Genomic DNA, 24,740 nt, shown 5'->3' on the forward strand with positions numbered 1-24,740 from the left:
TTTTACTTAGTTAATCCTTGACTTCACTTTTTGTGTTTTACGGGTAGCATTTTATTTGAACAACATTGTAAATGAAATACCTGTGGTTTTTTGATACATTATCTGTTAATAAGCTAAAAATGGAAATTTCATTGAATTTGTTCCATGGAATCATATGATTGGTCCAGTAGCGATTGATAATGTTCTTCCTGAATAGAGTGTAATGAAAGAGGCTTTATTTAAAAATTCGGGAAAATTGTGTAAAGTAAGATGTGCCCTGAATAAGCTTGCTCTCATCAGCTTTTTTCCGCTTATAGTGTCTGAGAGTTGCAAACCTAGTGAAAGACTCCATTCCGAAAGGATTTGCGTTTGCATTCTTGTATTGACATGTTAAGTTCAACTGAGTTAATTAAATTAGCTTGTGCAAAAACCACTAATGCCCCTCTTTTTCTAATTCTGGAAATAACTGTATGCACAAGCAAATTGCGTTCAACATCTGTAAAACCTCTAAAAACAGAGGTATAATAGGCCCAGGATCTTATTCCCTCTCTCTGACTAAAAGCCTGTATCGTTGGCCAGTCAAGAAGAATCTGAATGGCTGAATCTATAGCCTTGGATTGGTCCTCTTTCAAACATCTCTGACCTAGGTCTCATACACTTAAAAGATTAGAAAAAAAAGGTTAGCCTGGAAATTTTATCAAATTTTAAAAATAGCTTATTCTACGAAAGAAGTTGATTTTTTAGAGCAAAATGGCTTTCTTTTGATGATGTAAAAGAAAGTCTATCGAAATGTATTTTTGTTTTTCCTCCTATAAAATTGAGGTGAGAAGCATGTTGTTAAAATAAAACACAATTTTCTTAAAAAGTTGTCCTTTATTTGAGCTTAATGTCTTTCATATTGTCAGCAAAAATTGCTAAACTTACTAAGAGAAAAAAAAACAATGAAATAACTTCTCTATTTCCTCCAAGAATTTTACTCCAGAGTTGTTAAATTAACTCATTTCTTTACTCCTTGCAACTGCTGCATTGATTGCGTCCATCATTCCACCTCTGAAACAGTAACACTTTCTTGTGTTGAAAATAATAAGAGAACAAGGAACACTTTTTCTGCATGAAAATTGATTGATAGGGTGCGAGACAACCTTCATTCACATCTGGAAAATACATTTTGCAGTAAGGAACCACTTACAATAGATTTCTGGTTCATACCGAAGAACACTTTGCTTCATAGGGGAACTAATAGTAATAGTAACTACAAGTAGTAGTTCCTAACTGCAAAATGTAGTCCGATTTTCTTTTCAACACCGCCACACTGTTGTTACAGGAAGAATAATCTAAATTTCCTGCTTAAGTATGACTGAATTTCAAGCTCTTGGTATTAGGAAATTTTAGAATATCACGCAAGCATGTGAAATTAGAGACAAAGGAGGGGTATCGATAAGGGCCTTTTTTGGCCCCCTCCTAGAATCTGGAAATTTATGGGGGTTTTCCAAGTTGACTCAATGTAGTTTACGGAAATAATCCTTATTTAGCCCACAGGCCACTGGATAGGTTTTAAACGGTTGCCTAAACATAGGTCTGCAGGCGTATTTTAGCAAAATTTCGGGTTTTTCTAACACTCCGAGGCTTTTCTGACACCGAGCGCATCGTCTAACTAAAACGAGCTTTTGATCTGTTATCAAGGAGGCTGTGGAACACATTTTAACCCTGGTTTGGTTCTAGTTAGATGATGCGCTCCTAGTTAAAAAAACTTTTTACAAAAATCGACGTTTAAGGGACATCCGCAAAAATCTTAGGGAAACACGTCTCTCGAACTGTATACACGCTATGTATATTTTTGAGGGCAGTTATCAAGCCCTGTTAGACTCTCACAAGGAGATCTCCTTCAATTGTGTCCAAAAAAAAATTGAATTTTCCATACAAACAGCTGTGAAGATAACGGATTTTGGAGTAGTGGAGGCATATTTTCACAAAACGCATAACATCAATGTAAATCTGGAAATTTATGCGGGTTTTCCAAGTTGACTCAATGTTTTTTACGGAAATAATCATGATTTAGCCCATAGGCCACTGGATGCGTGTTAAACGGTTGCCTAAACATAGGTCTGCAGGCGTATTTTAGCGAAAATTCGTGTTTTTCTATCAAGCCGAGGCTTTTTTGACACCAAGCGCAATGTCCAACTAAAACGAACTTTTGATATGTTATCAAAGAGGCTTTAGGACACATTTGAACTCTGGTCTGGTTTTACTTAGATGATGCGCTCATAGTTAAAAATACTTTTTCAAAAGTCGATGTTTAAGGGACATCCGCAAAAATCATAGGGAATTACATCGTTAGGGGTTTTTTTTGGCTACAATTAAAGAAAATCTCCTTGTAAGGGTTTAACAAAGGCTTGATAACTGCCCTCGATAATATATGTAGCGTGCATACAGTTGAAGAGACGTTTGCCGTATGATTTTTGCGGATGTCCCTTAAACATCGACTTTTGAAAAAGTTTTTTTTAACTATGAGCGCATCATCTAAGTAAAACCAGACCAGGGTTCATATGTGTCCTAAAGCCTCCTTGATAACATATCAAAAGCTCGTTTTAGTTGGACGTTGCGCTCGGTGTCAAAAAAGCCTCGGAGTGATAGAAACACTCGAAATTTCACTAAAATACGCCTGCAGACCTATGTTTAGGCAACCGTTTAACACATGCCCAGTGGCCTGTGGGCTAAATAAGGATTATTTCCGTAAACTACATTGAGTCAACTTGGAAAACCCGCATAAATTTCTAGATTCTAGTAGGGGGCCAAAAAAGGCCCTTATCGATACCACCCCTTTGATCAGTGCATTGTCAGACGACTGCACTTACAAGAATGAGGATAACTTCTCTTTTTACAGATAGATTTGAGATGACTTTTTGATCCTGAGAGTATTTATCTAATAATTCAGACATCAAAAATGAGTTTTGAGTTGACTTCAGATGCATGTCTTACATAATCAGTTCTCTCATTTATTCAGCCTTTCTTAATTTTGACAGAATTAGGGAGCCAACTAAGCCAGCATAAGATTTTCATGTGAGGAGTTACTGTCATTTCATGACCAAAAAACCAGGAGAATATGAAATTTCGAGATGTTTTGAGCCACTGCACGAATCCAAGGTGTAAGAATTACTTTTCAAATTTTCAGAAGTAGCGTGTTTTTTGCACCTGTCTTCAGCCTTTGCTTGCGGTGCATTTACAGAAGGGAGAAGCTCATAAATGAACCGTTTACTTGAAAAAGGACGTAACTGCCAAATTTTCAGAAATTGAGAAATTCAGAAATGAATTATAGACAGAATACTATCCTTTGAGGGTGAATGCCTCTTATTACCAAGCAATTATACCAAAATTGCTCTTGAAATGTCGTTCCTTAGCATTTGAAGATCTGCCTCAGTAGAAAACAGAAGTAGTTTCCAAATCACCTCTCCCGGCTCAGGAAGCTTACTAATGATGAAAGCCACAAGTAAGGGCACAAACTATGATTATTCATGTTATCATCTAACAGGCACGCTACTTGACTGTCGTAATACTGCTAAAAATGGTAATACTGAGCAGTGTAGTGGAAGAGGGGCGTATCCACAAAAATTGAGAACAATTTTTCTTCTTGCCCGCTTGATTTCTTGGATCCTCCTTGATTAACCGTGGTCATATCAAAGATGGTACATGGAACATTAGTTGGATTACATTTTGCAATAAGGGACCACTATTTCTGGCCCATTTTAGAAACAACATACATGCCATTGGTTTCTTTATGCAGATATGTGCTTTAATGGAAGAGCCAGAGATAGTGGTTCCTTATTGCAAAATGTAATCCGGTTGATTTTCTCATTCAGAAATATAAAGAATTGTCGAAGAAATAAAGTTATTTCATGTTATCTGAGCCCTCCTTCTTAGAAGCCATTCAAGTCCCGTCTAATAAGTAACCTGAGGGTCATTCCATGTCAACTCAACGAGGTTTTGAACCTTGACCTCTCGGATCATGTTCAAACTTGGTGTGCTGTAAGTTCCTGTTGAAAAAGAAATATTCCCCAAATTTTAGGTCATTTGGTTGCTCCGTTAATTTTATACGGAATTTCAAAGATTGGAAAAAATTGAGTTTTTTTATGACCGATAAAACTTTGAACGGCTGTTACTTTTCAACGGTTCATCGGAAAAACTTGAACTAGGTCTTGTTTTGAAGCCTAGAGGTTCTTTTTTTTTTAAAAAAAAATAAAGAAAAAATTGAAAAAAAAAATTTGAAATTTTTTTGAAAATTTTGAATTTTCAAATTTGAATTTTTCAAAAAGGGCATTTTTTAAAATTTTTGTTTTCTTTGTAGGTGATCCTTACATAATCTTAAAGCATTTCCCAAAGTTTCATTGTGGGACGCCAAGCGGTTCCTGAGTTATAGCAATAAACGTACCGTAATCCTACTCAAAATGCATCATATGTACCTACTATATATATATAAGTCATGCATAGTAGGGACAGATTCCCTAGACATGGCTGTTAATAGATAATAGGATGTTTTAAATATCTATTTTACAAAAGGTGATACTAAACAATGAGCATCTATGAAAACATCCTATTCCCACTATTTAGAGCCTATTATCTATTAACAGCCATGTCAAGGGAATCTGTCCCTAGTATGCATGGCTTATACAGGGTGTTCGAAAAGTCCCCTCCCCCCCCCTCTAACTTTTGACCTAATTGAGGTAGAGATTTGAAACTTGGAGGGTGTTCCTAGATCAAAGGGAGCTACTTTTTGACCCCCCCCCCCAAAATTTTGGGGGCCTCCCCTTGGGGGGGTTACGGACCCTAACTTTTTTTTTCAAATGGGAAGACCCCCTTTGTGATACCTCGTTCGAAAGAGCATAAAAAAAGAAAATTTTTCGCGCAAACCCGAAGTCATTATCTCAAACCGTTTCAAAATGGCGGCCGGTCAAAGTTCAAAATGGCCGAAAATTGGCACCTCTGCTATTTGCACATGGATTTGCTTGAAACTCGGTATCAGGGGGTATTTTGGCACGAGAAAAACGAATTTGACGTTAGATTTTTAAAAAAAACCCTAATTTTTCAAAATGGCCGCCGCTTTAGGCTCAAAGTGGCCGAAAATTTGACAAACTCGATTTCTTGCCAATGGATTCACCTGAAATTCGGTATATGGGGGTATTTTGACCCGAGAAGAACGAATTCGACGTTAGATTTTTAAACAAACCCTAATTTTTCAAAATGGCCGCGCCGATTAAAGTTCAAAACGGTCAAAAATTGGCAACCTCGACTTTTTGCCGATGGATTCGCTTGAAACTCAGCTTATCGTTTTCCTCCTACCTAGATACCCCCAAACACCGAGAATCAGGCGAATCCATCGGCAAAAAGTCGAGGTTGCCAATTGTTGACCGTTTTGAACTTTAATCGGCGGCCATTTTGAAAAATTAGGGTTTGTTTAAAAATCTAACGTCGAATTCGTTCTTCTCGGGTCAAAATACCCCCATATACCGAATTTCAGGTGAATCCATTGGCAAGAAATCGAGTTTGTCAAATTTTCGGCCACTTTGAGCCTAAAGCGGCGGTCATTTTGAAAAATTAGGGTTTTTTTTAAAAAATCTAACGTCAAATTCGTTTTTCTCGTGCCAAAATACCCCCTGATACCGAGTTTCACGCAAATCCATGTGCAAATAGCAGAGGTGCCAATTTTCGGCCATTTTGAACTTTGACCGGCCGCCATTTTGAAACGGTTTGAGATAATGACTTCGGGTTTGCGCGAAAAATTTTCTTTTTTTATGCTCTTTCGAACGAGGTATCACAAAGGGGGTCTTCCCATTTGAAAAAAAAAAGTTAGGGTCCGTAACCCCCCCAAGGGGGGGCCCCCCAAAATTTTGGGGGGGTCAAAAAGTAGCTCCATTTGATCTAGGAACACCCTCCAAGTTTCAAATCTCTACCTCAATTAGGTCAAAAGTTAGAGGGGGGGGGGGGACTTTTCGAACACCCTGTATACATATGGTAGGTACAAATGATGCATTTTGAGTAGGATTACGGTACGTTTATTGCTATAACTAAGGAACCGCTTGGCGTCCCACAATGAAACTTTGGGAAATGCTTTAAGATTATGTAAGGATCACCTACAAAGAAAACAACAATTTTAAAAAATGCCCTTTTTGAAAAATTCAAATTGAAAATTCAAAATTTTCCAAAAATTTTCAAATTTTTTTTCAATTTTTTTTTTTTTTTTTTTTAAAAAAAAAAGAACCTCTAGGCTTCAAAACAAGACCTAGTTCAAGTTTTTCCGATGAACCGTTGAAAAGTAACAGCCGTTCAAAGTTATATCGGTCTTAAAAAAGCTCAATTTTTTCCAAACTTTGAAATTCCGTATAAAATTAACAGAGCGACCAAATGACCTAAAATTTGGGGAATATTTCTTTTTCGATAGGAACTTGCAGCACACCAAGTTCGAACATGATCCGAGAGGTCAAGTTTCAAAACCTTGTTGAGTTGACATGGAATGACCCCTGAAAAACATGAGATTTTCAAAGATCCTTAACTTTCCTTCAGGTTGTTGGTTGGATAAGTTTTCCATTACTGCCTTCGAGATGAGAACTCACCGAATTCCAGCTTTTTCAAGAGCATAGATAGCTGCGATGGTTGTACCGCCAGGTGAACAAACCTGGTCCTTTAACTGCCCTGGGTGAGTGTTCGTCTCGAGCACCATCTTGGAAGCACCAGCCATTGTTTGCGCAGCCAACTGGAGAGCCATATCGCGAGGCATCCCGTTTTTCACAGCACCATCAGCCAGAGCTTCGATTATTATGTAACCCTATGGAAAAAGCATTTATATTCAAAGCAAAAAACAGTCATGAACTTAAAGCTCTAATTTTCAGCCAAGTGGAAAAAATACACCGCCCTTCATCCTGATACAGAATTTTGGAAAACTGGGCATTCTAAATTTAGGATAGAGGCAAACATTTTGTAAATGGTGAGTTGATGGCTGATGAACTGATGATCTCTAAGATCTGATGCTGTCAGTTGTTTTGGAAATAAAAAAGCTATAGAATTAATGCAATGATGCAAAAATTACAAACAATTTACCTTTTTGCCTTAAGTAGTAACTGGTTGAGACAACTCTTTCAGCCAATGATCTTTAGAAGCTACGTAATCTCCATTTATAGGTTCGATTGGGCTTAGAAATTTCCACCATTGAGTCTTACCATCTGATTATTGAGTTTAAGTGTGGTAACCTCAGAACTAACAGCTGCTTGACGATATTCGCTGCATACATTCATTATATTTTTACTCCAAGTTTTATTTGGGACAGAGTTTCACAGGAACGCACCATGTTGCGTTCTGCGAAAAAATGAGTTGAGAATAGTTTTGTATCTAACGAGTAAAAAATTTTCTCTTGTTAAAAATTCCAAGTTAAGAAAAAATATTTTGAACAAGAGAATAATAGTTAAATTTTGTCCTCAACATTGAGTCTTTTGAAGGAATACAACTTCACATCTCTCTCCTGGTTCACACTTGATGCAGCTTGGTGCGTTTCTGTTAAAGCTCCTTCTATTTAGACTTTGGCTTTGGACTTCAGTTTAATAATAATAATATGATGCAGATGAAGGAAAACCCAAATCCAGGCAGACCTGAAGACGGAGCGACAGAGTAGCAAAAGATAATGAGATATATTCTAACACTAAAAGTCTATGTTCAATAAGTTATGAAGTATCACACCCAAAAATTATAATGGCTCAGGTCAGCTAATGCGATAGGGTCTATGCTATGGTTGGTTCCACTTTGGGCTCATCATCGGTGATGCATAAAGGACCCCACACTAATAACTAATTCCCAGCACTCAAAATGTTTGAGTTCTTTAAATGTTTTTCCTGCAAAACCGCCTGAGACTCTTGAAAATTGTTCCCCTTTTCATGATTCTGTTTTCTAGATACTAACCACAGAAAGTACAATTTTGAGCCTGCTTCAGTTGGCAGCAACAATGAGAGAATCATTTATGAGCCGAACAGGGAAGGGAAAACCCTTGCGCAAGTGCAGCACCAGAGCAAGGTAAATGAAATATTCATTCATGGAACAGACGTTAACTCGCAATGATGCCAATTGCTGACTACCGCATACTCTATTGACTCGCACGACTGTAACCTTAATAGTCGATATCATGGCACAATGGATAAAATTGACATGGACCTTGGAATTTTCTGAATAGCTACATGTCGAAAATTCGAAAACTCATGTTACAGAAATATACAGCGTAGTCAAAGTTGTCACTTCACGTGCACTGGTTGCTTTGCATACAACACTCAAAATATCAAAAGTGGAGGAAACCGCGGTTTGTACTGTCGAGGAAAATTACTTTAAACACTAAAGTTGCCACGGCCAAAAAGCAATATCTATGTGAAGTTGAACAGAAAGGCTTTCCATTTGGGCATGTTCCACTATTTTTTGTATATCTTTAAGCTGCAACTATCACAACTCTGCGGCAAACTCATTTCACCCATTTTGGACGGGATAGTGAAAAAAAAAATAAAATAAAAATATCGTACATATGCTGGTCCAGAACCAGCTAAAGCTGCAAAAGTTGAGATCAGAGACTCTGGGATTTCTGAAACGGTTCCATTTTGTGACATCACCGCTTTCACAAGAGCAACATCTTCAGAATCCTTTCCCAATTGATGACAGACAGCTGTTCAGACAAAAATAAGTTAGAATAACATATCAATAATTCAATTATTAAATTTTGGTATAAATCGTTTTGTTTTCCAGCAAACATCTGAAGAAATCAAGAATCCTCAATAAATATTACACAAGTAACAAGCAGATTTGTTGCTGTGAGTCTTCAGAGAGAGCTTCTAAGGATGGAGCAACTGTTAGCAAAGCATCTGAAAAAATTAGTGTAAGAAAAAAATTACCGATAGGTATAGCATATTCAAGATCAATTTATTTTACGAAGTTCAATATTCTAGTAAGCTGGGGTTGGTAGGTCAGAGACAAGTACGCCGTGAGGGGCTGACAAGGTGGTTTATTTTGGGATTGCCTTTTGATATGCACATAGTTAGGTGCTCTCCAGAAGTTCAATTTGAAAGAGATGCTCTGATGTCACCAAAACTGGATGCTTCCACGAGTCTCGCTCCTGCGTTTTTCTGATCAGTCTCCTAGGATAGACTTCAATGAGTGACGTCCAGTGGATGGTCAGTGCATCTTACTTAGTCGTTGGTATTCGCAGTTATGATTTACTTTACCGCAAACATTGCCTTTACACCCATGCAAGCACACCTGCCATAATTGCTGTACTGCTATACGGGGGCCTACCATAGGGTGCGTCAAAAAAATGAAAGTCTGAAATGTTCCGCTCCCTAGGCGGCAATCAATGACGTTTGGTAAAAAAGCAAGTTTGCCAAAATTTGGGTCAATTTCAACCATTTTAAATGGTGCCAAAGGTCAATTTTGTGATGAAACAATGGTATTATGGTTTAGACCTCGATTTCGTACTAAAAACTCGATTTTACGCTGAAATCCTGCATTTACGAGAAAAATGCCACTTAATTCAAGTTGTAGAGGATGAAATTTTACGCTAGAAAGTCGTCTTTGTAAACGATAAAAATCAAATTGAACTAGAAAAACTCACCTCGGTATTTATTTTTTTGGTCCTCAGAATTTCCGAAGTCTTACAAAGTAGCAGTTTGAAAGACTCATTTTTTACAAAAATAAGTCGAAAAAAGGTATAAATGAACTGTAGGCAAGTGTTGAGGATGCAAATGTCATCAGAACTTCCTTAGTTTCAAAAAAAGTTCCAACTATTTTGCACAATCCTCCAAAAAGTGTACGGCTTGAGAGGCAGGATCGTGCTATAATAGTAAGGGAGAAGTGCGGTTTGACCGGGAAAAATTCCATTACAAACTTTCCCGATGTAATCGTCATCAGTAGGTCCCCCTGAACGAATTCCTAAAATTTAAAAATGGTCCGACTCCGGAACACCCCTCAAAGTACTTAAAATTGAAAATGGCGGCCGTAATAAGGAGGTCCGGGAAATCGGTATTTTAAAATGCTCATTCTGTCTCATGTGAGGTATCATTTCCTATGTAATGTTGGTCGTAGATTTCATAAATAAACTCCACAAGGCCCCCCAGTCAAAGGAGGCACTCCAAATCAAAGATGGCGGTCAAATGTGAAAGGTCGCAGGAGGTTACATTTTTTTAAATATTCACCGAAGGTACAAGGCAAGCGCAAGGGGTCTCCATTTCTTTGTAAATATAGTCGTAAATTTCATAAATGAAGGCATAAACACCCCCCCCCCCCCGATCAAGAGAACATTTGGCCGTCATATTTGATTTGGAGTGCCCCCTTTGACTGGGGGGCCTTGTGGAGTTTATTTATGAAATCTACGACCAACATTACATAGGAAATGATACCTCACATGAGACAGAATGAGCATTTTAAAATACCGATTTCCCGGACCTCCTTATTACGGCCGCCATTTTCAATTTTAAGTACTTTGAGGGGTGTTCCGGAGTCGGACCATTTTTAAATTTTAGGAATTCGTTCAGGGGGACCTACTGATGACGATTACATCGGGAAAGTTTGTAATGGAATTTTTCCCGGTCAAACCGCACTTCTCCCTTACTATTATAGCACGATCCTGCCTCTCAAGCCGTACACTTTTTGGAGGATTGTGCAAAATAGTTGGAACTTTTTTTGAAACTAAGGAAGTTCTGATGACATTTGCATCCTCAACACTTGCCTACAGTTCATTTATACCCTTTTTCGACTTATTTTTGTAAAAAATGAGTCTTTCAAACTGCTACTTTGTAAGACCTCGGAAATTCTGAGGACCAAAAAAATAAATACCGAGGTGAGTTTTTCTAGTTCAATTTGATTTTTATCGTTTACAAAGACGACTTTCTAGCGTAAAATTTCATCCTCTACAACTTGAATTAAGTGGCATTTTTCTCGTAAATGCAGGATTTCAGCGTAAAATCGAGTTTTTAGTACGAAATCGAGGTCTAAACCATAATACCATTGTTTCATCACAAAATTGACCTTTGGCACCATTTAAAATGGTTGAAATTGACCCAAATTTTGGCAAACTTGCTTTTTTACCAAACGTCATTGATTGCCGCCTAGGGAGCGGAACATTTCAGACTTTCATTTTTTTGACGCACCCTAGGGCTACCACTCTTTATACAAATTTAGGTGGAGCAATGTTGTTTTACGTACTACAATATCATTGATAGGAGGTTCGCAACAAGAGTTAATGAAGTTCCAAAATGTTAACTGTTTCTCTGAATGTGGCATTTTCTCCTGCCTGATAACATTAACTGAGACAAAAAACCGGTTTCAAAATCTTGAAAACATTTTTTAACATTCATATGGTGAAAATCCTGCTGAGGTATTTTTAGTATATTTATTTCAGTTATATTTACGTCTGGGAAAATGAAGGTATAAGTCTTCAGATACAATTTCTAAATATTTTTTATTTTCACCTACAGTTTTTAACAATTTTTAATATTTTGAGGGTTGATGATAATTAAAGATTCATTTTTTTTAATGATTTGAAAGTGTGTTTTAAACATTTACAGTGTTAAAAAATTTTTTAGAGTTTCTTTACACTTCAAATACCAAAATTTTACCCTTTGTAAATGTCGCTTAAAGAATCCTAAAGAAAGTTACCTTCTTTTACAGCAAAATTGTAACGGTTTTTTAACATTATCTTTTATAATGTACAAATTTTGTAATGGCTGGTGCCGAAAGGGATCATGGTCAAATTCTCAAATTGCCTCAACAAAAAAATGCTAATTTCACGGTATAATTTTGGATTTACTCCATGCTTCTAAAGTCTTACGAAAAAAAGAAACCAAAGTCACCCCTCTGAAAAACTGCCCACTGAAATTTTACATTAGCCATGATTTGCAGGTCAAAATAACAGGCATTTTTGGTAACCCTAGATTGTGAACGCAAGGACTCAGATCTTAAAAGGGAAAGGCCATTCATTTAAAAATATTTAAAAAAGTAAAGGGCAGATGAATTTCACAAACCTGAGCATCCAGCTCCTACCATTAGTGGGGTGTTGGGCATAACTCTTATGATGCGATGACCTTTTCCAAAGTTAGATTCGATTTTCTAGAGACAAAAATCAATCGATTAAACTTGGCTTTTTGGAATTTGATGAGAGGGACCAAAAAACCGCAACTGCTGAAATGACAAAGTGTACCTACTTAAATAAATCACAGGGTCCATTCTGCTCCCTTGACACGGTTATTTTAGCTGTTGTATAACCTCTCCGAGTCCATGTTTCAAAAAAACAGAGAAGAATTAAATATTGTGATCTGCAGCATGACATTAAAAAATTAAAAGTGAAATGTGACCATCCACACCCACAGGAAAATAGACCTTGGTCCACGGAGGCAAAGTACTGGAGCAAACTTTTCTGGTTTGGAAAAAAAAATTGGATTTGATGATCTCGACGGATTACTCCCTCTGTGAACCTATGGAGCGAGTTGAAAGATGTTTGATTCATTTTTGTGTCATTAGAGGGCACAGAGGGTGTTGAGCTATACTTCAACAATATAAAATAATAATTTTACCGAATGAAGATAGGTAAGAAAAAGAAAATCTTTATATTTTCGAAGGATAATTTTATCAACTGAAAGCAGGAAAAAAGTTAATTGAATAACGATAATGAATAGAATGAAGAAGCCTCTCTAGAACAGCTGTCTTACACTGCTCTTGCTCTGCTCGGCTGCGTTGCCATCGACATCCTCCCCCTCTTGAGATACCCTCAATAAATTGGTAGGAGAGAAAAAGTGGTTACGGCACGAATTATGAGTCCGGTAGATGTTCTGAGAGTTGCAACTCGAGCCAATCCGTCAGGACCTGCGTGTAATCAGACAATCTGAGCCAATCTCCAACGCAACGGAGGAAGATGATCATTGTGAAGAATTACCACATTTCCAACGGAAAATTCTTGAGAGGTGCTGTGCCATTTTGATGCCTATTGTAAATTTTGAAGGTAGTACCTTTGCCAGAAGTGCCAGAAACGGTTGAAAATCTTTTTGTGTATTGTCCAAGACTGTTGGAGGTTGGCAGGTTCCGCACATTGAATTGGGACTGGTAAAGAAGTTAATGGTTTACCAATTAAAAAGTGGCCCAGTGTCAGGGCCTCAAAATCATCTGGGGATGAGGAAAGAGGAACCAAAGGACGGGAATTCAGTGTAGCCTCAATTTGGCTCGTTAAGGTAGTGAACTGTTCTAGTGCTAGAACTGTTGATTTAATGGTTCTTTTTAGGTGGAATTTGAAGAGGCGAATTCCGAACTCCCGACGGCCTCCAAAATGTGGAGCCCTTGGAGGAATGAAGGTCCAGGAAACATTTATGGAACTTAGCAATCTGGAAACGTCAAGATTTTCCGGCAGTAATGCGAGAAAATGGTCTATATGATTATGTGCTCCTCTGAACGTCATTGAGTTGTCTGAGTGAATGCAAGACGGAATTCCTCGTCTCGAAAAGAATCTTTGAAAGGATGCTAAGAATGAAGTTGATGTTAGATTTGTAGTTAGTTCCAGATGGGTTATTGCTTTAGTTGCAAAACAGATGAATAATACTATGTAAGCTTTTACAACAGCAGCATTCGTTTGCTCTGAAGATTTAATTTAAAAGGGACAAGTATAACCCACACCAACTGTAGTGAGCATATTGGCCTGCGTTGCTTGACTGGCTGGTGAAGGTACCATTTGTAATTGAACTAGCTTTGGATGAGATCTCATACACACAAAACATTTTGGAACCGTTATTTTCGCGATTGATGGTCCTTTTAAAGGCCAAAATTGTTCACGCGCAGCGGCAAGAAGCATCTGGGGTGGAGCATGGTGGAGGCGAAGATGTTCTTGAAGAAAGAGAAGATCAGTGAAACGATGTTTGTTTGGTATGATTAGAGGATGCTTTGCTGCTCTGTTGAGTGCAAACTGTTGCAAGTGACCACCTACACGTAGTAATTGATTTGAATCCAAGGTTGGATGGAGACTTAGTATGCTGTTCTGTTGTAGATCTGGTGTTAATGTTGACAGTTGTTGAACTTCGTCTGAAAAACTTTCTTTCTGAACTGCTCTGACGCATGTTAGTAGAGCTGCGTTGAATTCTTTAGCTGAGATGGGTCCAGTGTATTTAATCATGAATTTTTGATAAACCGTAGGCACAGCGCTGTTATCCTGATTACTCTTTGTAGGGTAGAATACTTGTTTAAGGGATTTAAAGGTAGGTTAATTTGAATGTTAAATGAGAGTTGTGAATGTCGGGTTTCTGGTATTGTGGCTGGGGTTTGGAAGGCTTGCGTTGGCCAGAAAATTTTGTCCTTGATGAGCCAATGTGGTTCTGAATGTGGTATCAAAATCTTCATTTGATAAAATTATTAATTTATATTGTTGAAGTATAGCTCAACAGCGAGCTTATAGATAAAATTGATAGACAAAGAAAACAAAGGGAGAATGAGGCGATCCTATTGATTGAGACGGGTGGTTGAGACTCAGGGGAAAATGATTGATTAACTGAAGGGTTTCTCGTGGTTTTACATGAGTTAATCTATTACTTATCTCTTCAGTCTATTGCAACCACCCACTTCCACCTATAGCATTGCTCTATTTTTCCTTCAGCTACTTTGTCCATTGCTCTGTCTATCAATTTTAATGATCAGCCCTCGGAGTTGCATCATGATCTGGTAATTTTGTACTTTTATCACGGCAGATTAGAAGATCAAATATCTTCCTCTTAAAACTGTATGATTTGAACTGAAAATTTCAGAGTCCCATATTTCTGGTTTGATAAGATATTTTGAGGGGTTTTTTTGTTCCAGAAGATACGTAGAGCACTCCTCTGGGCTCTGGTATCAATCAGGACTCTTCGAGTTTCTGCAGACTATGGTCCCTTTTGCCACATATCACAAATAAAAAAGAACTCACACTAAGTATGCTGTATTAAGGAGACAGATATACGCTTTTTCAAAAACTATTAAAGTATATCAAAGTTTAATAGTGGTTAGGTCAAGTTAGGTCAATATAGAGCATAGGTATGCTGTTTTCACACATAACTCACACCTGAACTCACACCCGAACTCACACAAAAGCAACTCATAGAACTTTTTGATGCACACTTCAAGCCAGAAAAGAATGTGGAAATGGCTTTATACAAATTAATAACCAGAAAACAAAAAGAAGATGAGACATTGGACGAGTTTGTTATTAATTTGAAGAATTTAAGCCTGGCCTGTAACCTAGACAATCAAAGGGATAAGTAAAATTGTCAAAGCGATTATGATTGCAAATTTGCTTCCGAAGTTTGAAGAGGTGAGAATCCAAGTATTGATGAAGCAGGATGAGACGTTGGAGAATGCCATCAAAACCATCAAAACGATTGATGCATCAAGACGTCAGGTAAAAGAAATGGATGCCAATGAACCTGTAGTTGGAAAGATCAACAGACGTTATCAAGATAATGCAAGGCAAAGTGCAGAGCAGCGCAGTCATCGAAGAACTACCAACAGTGGAAAGTAGTATGCAAATGGTCCGAAGCACAAGGGACAATCAAATTGGAGGTACGGTTCTTCTAAGGTGCAAGCCGATGACTCGAGAAGGACGGGAAACTACAGTAGGGGCAAAAACTGTGGAAATACCAAACATTATTCTGGAAGGTGCCCTGCCATTGGGAGAAAATGTGACAATTGCAATGGGTCCAATCACTTCTCAAGAGTTTGCAAGGATGCTGAGCGAAAAGTGAGACTGGCGGATGAGGAGTCGACTGATAGCAACGATTACTATTCGGAAGATGAAGGTCCTGAGCTATTCATCGGTGCGATCGAAGCCAAGCAGGAGGACGATCAGTGGTATGTAACTCTGAATGTCAATGACTACTATACAGACTTTTTAGTTGATACAGGTGCCCAAGCGAATGTAATCCCTGCTAATTTAAGTAAAAGAATAATAGGCAAGAGACCCATCCTAAAAACTAATGTCAAATTAACATCAGTTACTGGAGAAAAAATGCAAGTCGTTGGAGAGTGCAATCTCAAATGTGTTAATGAGCAAGCAAGCAAAGCCCATATAATTAAATTTATTGTGGCGGAAAGTAATACACCCCCAATATTAGGTTATAAAACTTGTAAGCAATTAGGTGTATTGCAACAAGTTAATGTAATTGCGGATGAATATAAATCAATAGTTCATCAATTTGAAGTGTTTAAAGGAATAGGTCGCATAAAAAATTGCAAGTGTAAAATGAAAATAAATGATAGTGCGAAACCGACAGCTGAGCCGGCAAGAAAAATTCCTTGTAAATTGCATAGGAGAGTTTGAAAAGAATTGCAAAGGATGATGCAATTAGGAGTAATTGAAAGAGTAACGGAACCTACTGAGCGGGTAAATCCAATTGTAACGGTGTCAAAACCGAATGGAGAAGTAAGAATCTGCTTAGATCCTCATGCCTTAAATAAAGAAATTATAACGCCAAAACATTATATTCCAACATTAGATGATGTTAAAGCAAAATTAAAAAATTCAACTGTATTTACAACATTGGATGCCAAATCAGCCTTTAGGACCCTAGAATTAGACAAAGAAAGCTCTAGACTAACGACCTTTGCCACTCCATTTGGGAGATTCAAATGTTTGAGACTTGCCTTTGGTCTTACTTGTGCAAGTGAAATGTTCCAAAGCAAAATGTATGAATTATTTGAAGACATTCCGAATCTGATAATTTATATTGATGATTTTTTGATTTATGGAGATAAGAAGACACATGATGAGACCCTCAAAAGAGTACTCAAGAGAGCAGAGTAGCTAGGTCTTAAATTTAATTTGAAAAAATGTAAATTTGCAAAACATAGTTTAGATTTTTTAGGTCATGTTTGGTCAAAAGATGGCGTCAAAGTCGATCCCAAAAGAATTGAAGCAATCCAAAACTTAAAACCTCCAAAAACACTAGAACAGCTACAACGGTTTTTAGGGATGATAAACTATATTGCCAGTTTTGTTAAAAATCTTCAATTAGAAATCCCAAATTTGCGTAAATTGCTCAAGAAAACAGTTCATTTTAAGTGGGAAAAAATACATCAGGAAGAATTTGATCAAGTTAAAGATTTAATAACGAAAGCTCCGGTGCTAGCATACTACGATGTAAATTTACCTATAATGCTCAATGTTGATGCCTCAAAAGACGCTGTAGGGGCAGTAATAATGCAAAATAACATTCCAATCGCATATGCATCTTCAACACTAACACAAGCTCAAAGTAAAGCAGGACAAATTGAAAAAGAATGCTTAGGTATTTTATTTGGTTGTACAAAGTTTCATGACTATTTGTTTACGTCGAAAGTTACTGTAGAAACAGACCATAAGCCATTAATTACATTGTTTAAAAGAGAAATTAGTAAATGTCCCATAACTCAAAAAAGAATTCGACTAAAATTGTTGCGCTATAACATTCGAGTAAAACATGTACTTGGAAAACAAATGTATATATCAGACACCCTTTCAAGAGCTCCAATTAGTAGAGCTGAAATTATGGAAGAAATTGAGCGTGACACTAATTTACACATAAGTGTAATAACTAAAAATCTTGCTATATCAAAGGAAAAAATAAATGAAATAAGATCAATGTATAATAGTGACTCAATTTTATTGCAAGTAATTGATTTCTGTAGATCAGAGTGGCCAGATAAAGTGGAAGGTGAGCTAGAGCACTATTTTCACTGTAGAGATAAACTGTCATACCATAATGGTATTCTCTATAAAAACTTAGCAGTAGTAATTCCATCTGAATTAAGAAAGCAAATGCTAGAAATTGTGCATGAGGGTCACTTTGGTATACAGCGATCACTGAATCAAGCCCGAGGTCTAATTTTCTGGCCAAACGTGTCAAAAGAAATTAAAGAAAAAGTACAAAATTGTCATGTCTGTAATATGTTTCAGAACAACAATAAACGAGAAAGCCTGCTTCCCCACGAAATTGCAGATTATCCTTATCAAAAAGTAGGCATGGATTATATGGAATTCAACAAAGATCTGTGCATAATGATAGTGGATTACTATTCTCAATATCCAGAAATAGCAAAAATCAGTAGTACCAAAGCCAGTAGCCTCATAACACAGGAAAAATCCATATTTGCTAGGAATGGAATTCCTGAAATTATTTTTTCTGATAATGGGCCTCCATTTAATTCTGAGGAATTTATTAAATTTTGTAATCTATGGTCAATAAAATCTGAAATTTCCAGCCCTCAGTATGCTCAATCCAATGGTTTAGTTGAAAGAACAATTCAAACCCTGAAGAAAATGTTAAAGAAATGTGTAGAATCAAAACAAGTTCCTTACATAGCTTTATTAAATTTTAGAAATTCAGCTAAAGGCAAAATGCCTTCCCCTGCGAAACTGTTAATGTCACGTAATCTAAGAACAAAAATGTATGTCGATAAATCTAGGCTAAAGCCACAAGCAGTCCCATACGAGACATTTCATAACTTGAAAACTGAACAGCTGGAGCAAATGAAAAAATACCACATGGTTCATGGAGAATTATCAGAATTCCAAGCAGAAGACTAGGTATTCTTTAAAAAATTATGGAAAGGTGTTTGGGAGCCTGGCAAAATTGTTAAAAAATGTCAACAACCCCGATCTTATGTAATAGAAAGTAAAAATGGAAAGCAATACAGGAGAAATCGATTATATATCAAACCTAGAAAAGACTGTCAGTATGAAAATAATCTAAATAGTGGTAATAAAATCTTGAAAAAACCTCAAACAGAGGACAATAAGGGTAGCTGCAGCGTAGTGGAAAAAACAGCAGAAGTACAAAAATCAAAGGCTTTAGAAAATGAGTGAGAAGAAGATATCCAATTTTTATTTGAAAGTCCAAGTACTTCTCAAATTGATCGAAATTCTAATAATGATCAACAAGAAAGCAATAGTTTAGATTATCAAAGTCCAGTTGCTCAAAGTTCAAATGTAAATTTCCAAGATTCCTGAAAGGATCATGTAAAATTGCGAGGTAGAGGTTTAATGCGAGGCAGAATAATTATAGAGGAGCAAAGAATTAGAAAACCTCCAAATTATCTTAAGGATTATGTAACTAAGTAAAGAAATTAGAAACAAATTGTATGTTTAAACTGTGTTGAAAAAAAAAAGAAAAAAAAAGGGGGAGTTGTAATAGTGAAATATAGTATTAGTTCAGTCAGGTTGGCAATGACTGTAATGTCACACCTGAGAAGATAGTGCGCATGCGCAATTGCGCAAGGTGAAGGTTATCCAAAATGTGTTATCTGTTATCAATCATCAGCGGCAGCCGGAATGGCTTGTTCATGAGTAACGATGAATAAATCTATAATTCCGTAAAGGCGTTGATTCATTTTCATCTTACCGAACATAACAGATGCTTATCATTTTATTGTTTAAATGGAAGACAATGTGATATGATTTCTTGAAAAATATTCAGTTTTTCCTTCTCTAAGTGAAAAATATTCTACAGAACTTTTGAAGCAAAAAAAGACAGTTTCTTCCACTCTAAAAACAAAATAAGAAGTGAAAGCTTTAAAACACTGTAATCTAGATACATGCGTTTTAGATTGAATATCAATTACCTTTTCCAGTGTGCTCAGAGTAGTTCCAACCAGAAGAGAGACAAAAAGTATCGATTTACAAGGCTTTGCTTTCTCTCGTTCTGCGTCAAGTAAAAACTGGTCGAGCATTTGAGGCTTCATTCCTAAGAAGACAACTTGAGCTTTATTAAAAACAGACACTACAAACGAGAAAAAAAAAAAAAAAAATTAGAGTGAAGGATAAACGAGACAATAGACCCAAGAGGTTTTAACTTCAATGAAAATTGGAAAAATCAAGAGAGAAAATTTAGTGAGAGGTTTCTACAACGATGATGAGAAAAACAAAATGAAACAAATCCTGATACCAGTTTATAATGCACTCATTAACCGAAAGTGATCATAACAAAGACAAATGTTTGTGGTGCTGCAATGCATCTTAAAAACGTTTCAAATGCTGAGGGTTGGGTTTAGCTAGAAAAAGCTACACTTCTGTTTAAGTTACTTATTCATAATATCATTTGAAAAGATTTGGACATAAAAATTCTGAATACTAGAACAATAATAAAAAGAATCGTAGTAGCAGGAATAAAATCAGGCAATTATGACTCAAAGGACCTTTTTTGTCATGAACAATTCTCTGACATCCATTGATAAGGTTAAAATTCAAACATCAACAAATTAAATGTTTCCAGACAAAATAATTAAATTATTAGGTAAGTGATTAAGTAAATGATGAGAGCTGGATATAGACATAAGTATTCATGCAATGTAAACAAAATGTATTATCTATGAGTCACTTACATATACAGTGAGTGGTCTCAATACTAGCGGCTCTCCATGGTGAAAAGCACCTTTCCGAAGGAGCAAAAACGATGATTTGAGGTGATTTCAGAGTGCCTGTTGAAAAAATTAAGAGAAAGAACTGTGTTGAAAAAATTAAGAGGAAGACCTTTTAAAAACAGGAAGGTATTGATGGAGCTCAATTTACATTTTCCAAGGAAGTCATTCCATGCAATCACCGACAAAACCCAATTATCTGATTCCGTTTAGGATTTTGGCAAAGTTTTGACATTTTTACAAAGGAAAATGAAAGTTGCTGTGATAACAAAAAGTTTCTTAGCTCGGCAATGCTTAGTTTCCAGAGTTGTTGATTATAAAGACGGGGAAAAAGGAATGAAACAACGTCAATGATTATCTTGGACAAAATGAAGAAGACACAAAGCAGAAAAAAAGAACTTTTTCATTTTCAAAGTGAAACGTAAGTCTGACAAGGTAGGATTTTTGGCAAATCACCTGTGAGCCTCCCTCATTGCATAACAATATTTATAATGATTTTTGTACTAAGTTTTTAAGCTTTTGTAAAAAAATACTTACACAAAGGATCTCTTTAAGCCTTTGTAAACATTCCAATTAGAAGATGTTACATAGGTACACCTACCACAGAACATTATTACTTAAATGCTAATGTGATTAAAATGTTAGGTGTTGATTGAGAAAAGAGTATGTAAGTGGAGCAATACCAAAAAACAATCACATGAAAATGGTTTCAATAAGTGCAAAAATAGGCGACTGTTATCAAGGCTGGTCTACCTATGGATTAGATTTACCTAATTGCAAGTTTTTTTTGGTTTTGTTTTTGCACGTTGATTGACTGAACTTGAGGACCTACCTGACTTTATCAAGCCGAGTCCAATAGCTTGGGCCATGTTTCCAGCTCCAAGAAAACCCAACGTGACATCTGACAGTTTTACCATTTTGACAGAGTTCACTCACTTTTGAGATTCCACTAATGAAGAGTGAAACCTGATGGCACTGAACAATGAGAACATTAGTGAGATACAGCAAATTCCATAGAGTATATCAGAGTCACAAGAGAGTCTCAGGAATTGTACAAAGAACTTGATCGTATGCAAAGGACTAGTTCTCATAGGTACGGGTAAAGAAAGACTAAACTCTAAAGATACATACTCAACTCCATTCCAATGTTAAAATCCTCCCATAAAAACAAGAAGAAAAAAGTAAAATGCGCACACAATCTTCTTAAAAGGATAGGTCCCCCTAAAATTCAAAGTGCTATAAAAAAGTTTTAACTTTAACCAGTGAATATATCATTACTTTAAGACCCTGTCTCAGTTTTGTAGCTGCATTGCATTATGATAGTGTTAAGTGTCCGAAGTTGAGTCTCCTTTTGTTTTTCCCAGGGCGAATACTTGGTTAAAAATAGCTGATTTTTTTATGCACTTGCTTTTCAAATTAACTATGAATGCCTGTTTAAAACTGAGTTTCATGTAATGAGTTGCCTGCAGGCAGCTTACCGTCTTTACCTTTGAATATGCTAGTGAGTAGATGCATCATAAGAAATATTGTATTCAACGGTAAAAACTTTGTGCTTATGACAAAATAACAGCAAAGGCATAGAAAATTGTTCAATTTTTAAACATTTTCCGGAAAAAACACAATTGGACAGCAAATGCTATCCTTGTAATATGTTACCATTACAAAAATAAATCACTAATATAAAGTAATGATGTTAAAAATTAAAATCGGTCATTTAGAAAATTTTTGGTTACCTACATGCAAAATCTTGAGCCGCCATTTCAGGGCCTTTTCTCCGGTGAATATTTCTGCATGGGTGGGTAAAGAAGATACAGAAGCTTCCAAGGAAAAACCGTTGGTTAATTTTATTTTTAAGAGAGTACTTACAACGCCCCATATTACGAGTAAGTAACTTGCAATGTCTTCATCAATGCTACTCATTTTCCGACTTCAACCTTCCGTAAGTAGGTATAATTATTACTTAATTGAACAGTTTTGTACCTACTGGTACTAATTAGCGTTAAAAAAATTTATTTTTGACTCTGTAATTACAATTTTTGGAACTTCTTGGCTTCGTTTGCCCCGCGAAATGGTGTGGAACCAGCACCATTTCTCCACTTTGTTACATACAGTATTCGGGCCGCTTCTCACTGTTTTTTTCTCATTTCTACGCACAGTTTGGAGATACATGTGCTTTTCTTCTTTTTTCTCCCGTTCGGGAGCGAGCGGTTAAGTCTAGATGCGTTTGCATCTCCAACCAGCCTGATAATAATTTTTTCCAGTTTTCCTTGTTTTTGAGAGTTGTTCAGCAGCAACGGTAGATGGCGCGAGGATCACACTTTTGTGTCATGCCTCGGGTCATATCCATGACGGCGTTTTAATGCCGTTTTGGATTTTGCGGCATGTTAAGTTGGGTTCACTGACGAGTGTGATCTGCTGATGGGATCTAAAAGGACCCAAACCGGTATAGATCTCTCGGCATGACTCGCGATTTTGTATTCCAATGCAAACACCTTGAGCTGAACACTGTCCGCCCTCAGTTTGGTACTGGTACTCATTAGAGTTAAAAAAATTTATTTTTGACTCTAATTAAAATTTTTGGAACTTTTTGGCTTTATTTTCCCCACGAAATGATGTGGATTCAGCACGATTTCTCCACCTTGTTACCTCCTTAATTCAACTTTACACTGATGGGGCAGTAGCAAACAAAAATAAAACATGAGCTTTTGGAAAACACCATACACAAAGTGTTTCAACAAGGTACATTTTTGGAATTAAATTAAGAACTTGATATTCATTGATTTTACTTCTGTTTAGTTGCTTTGCAATAAACTTCTCATGCTGGTGCTGCAAAGTATGTGAGGACCTTTACGACTTCACGGCATATACCCATGTCAACAATGCTAAGACTGTGCATGCATTCATCTATCTAGCTAAGTAGTAGAGTTGTAATTAAGTGTGCTCTGTTCTCAAATTTGCCTCAAAGTTTCTTCGTATTATTCTGAATATTTTGGCATAGAAATTTACAAAATGGGTGATTTCAAATACTTGTAAAATAAGGGGAAAGTTGCACAATCTTGGCAATGTTTACATGGACATGCTGTTTGTTTGGAAATAGGTCCTCATACGTACCTCTCAAGTCTCTTCCTCCTATAAACTCGTGAGCGATGAATATGCCTAGGTGCAAATGGCATTACATTCACTGCTTGCTACAAGACAATTCTAGGTAGTTCTGCAGTAAAATTATTCAATGTGTTTTAAAAGAATAAATATCCTATGGGTATGGTGAATTTTGAAGCAATATTATTGAAAAAGAGATAATAGCGCATATGAGTACGCGAAATCTTGTGTCTTTTTTACAACATTGTCTTGTGACTGTCCCCTGCCAAAGTTTCTATATCATTAAAAAACTTACGATCAGAGAAGATGGGGTGAGGGTGAGAGCATGTGAGAACGCTGAAAGGTGTAAGGTGTTCAGGATTTAGAGGCCGGGAGGATACTCTACTGACAATTTAACACATTAGTAGGTTGCACATTGTCTGAGCCAAGCATTCTTCATAGGAGGAAGGAGACATGCAATTGATGCGAATGCCGAAGCCGTCGAAGCCGATAAGAACTTGAGATCTCACACTTACTTATCAACTTGTTTACAAATTTACAATTGATAAGAGATGATACGAGAGTGTGGAGTGTGGACATAGAATAAATAGACTACGACAACAGCAGCGAAAGCTCCGTAAGAACCATTTTTCTTCTCAGAGTCGGTACCTATACCTATTGAAACCAATTTCGAGGTTACCTTACTGTAGAGTGTAGAGTACCTATATGGCGAGAGTATTCCCAGCAGAGATCACGATCGACATACTGGTACGCTCACTCTATCTACTCTATGAATAGGGTGTGGATTTGGTCTTTAAGGCCTCTATAGACGATCAAATTCCCGAACCAATTCCGATCAAAGTAGCATCAAAGTGTCGGGAGTCATCAGTCTGAAATTCATAAATTTGCTTAATTTTAAAATGAAAACTTGACAGAAACGTTTCCTGTGGCAGGAAATGATGAATGATGGCACTCCTGTCTGATCTCACTTTGATCAAAAAAGTGCGGCCCGTCAAAATTTGATGGTAGATGGTGACCACCAGTCATCAGCATGTCTACTTTGATCGGAATTGGTTCGGAATTTGATCGTCTATAAAGGCCTTTTTGGTCTTGCTCGAGGCTTGGTCGCTCGGTGCTCAGCTCACAAAATACCATAGAGTACATAGAGTCGTAATGTAATTGGGAGAGCTGGCGCCACTTTTAAGCATTTTCCATGTCCCGAATTCCGAGACTCCTGTGTGACGCCGGGTCACTTTTTCGATACATAATCG

General features: G+C 36.9%; 1 protein-coding gene across 3 annotated transcripts; it reads right to left on the reverse strand.

The window, feature by feature from the left end:
- Positions 1-832: 832 nt before the first annotated feature.
- Positions 833-24,125, reverse strand: P5cr (Pyrroline 5-carboyxlate reductase). 3 transcript variants are annotated; one of them, XM_019053720.2, is made up of 8 exons: positions 24,006-24,125; positions 21,224-21,366; positions 20,356-20,451; positions 19,597-19,754; positions 12,015-12,099; positions 8,526-8,665; positions 6,585-6,796; positions 833-1,029 (listed from the first exon to the last, which is right to left on the reverse strand). In XM_019053720.2, the coding sequence occupies exons 2-8, from the start codon at positions 21,306-21,308 to the stop codon at positions 972-974; spliced, it is 834 nt and encodes a 277-aa protein (XP_018909265.2). In that variant the 5' UTR covers positions 21,309-21,366; positions 24,006-24,125; the 3' UTR covers positions 833-971. The 3 variants fall into 3 exon arrangements, with proteins under 3 accessions (XP_018909265.2, XP_018909264.2, XP_072157131.1); XM_019053719.2 differs by lacking the exon at positions 24,006-24,125 and adding an exon at positions 23,786-23,999; XM_072301030.1 differs by lacking the exon at positions 24,006-24,125 and adding an exon at positions 23,503-23,521.
- Positions 24,126-24,740: the final 615 nt, after the last annotated feature.

The sequence above is a fragment of the Bemisia tabaci genome, chromosome 5 (assembly GCF_918797505.1).
Source record: "Bemisia tabaci chromosome 5, PGI_BMITA_v3".
In the NCBI taxonomy this organism is placed as follows: domain Eukaryota; kingdom Metazoa; phylum Arthropoda; class Insecta; order Hemiptera; family Aleyrodidae; genus Bemisia; species Bemisia tabaci.

What these genes read in the sequence shown, in the direction of transcription:
- P5cr (XM_019053720.2), bottom strand. Translation starts at nt 21,308, where the DNA reads ATGGTAAAACTGTCAGATGTCACGTTGGGTTTTCTTGGAGCTGGAAAC. An exon ending in CTCTGAGCACACTGGAAAAG is followed by an intron (nt 12,100 to 19,596) that starts GTAATTGATATT and finishes TTTTGTCTCTAG; the next exon opens with AAAATCGAATCTAACTTTGG. An exon ending in GGTAGGAGCTGGATGCTCAG is followed by an intron (nt 8,666 to 12,014) that starts GTTTGTGAAATT and finishes TTGTCTGAACAG; the next exon opens with CTGTCTGTCATCAATTGGGA.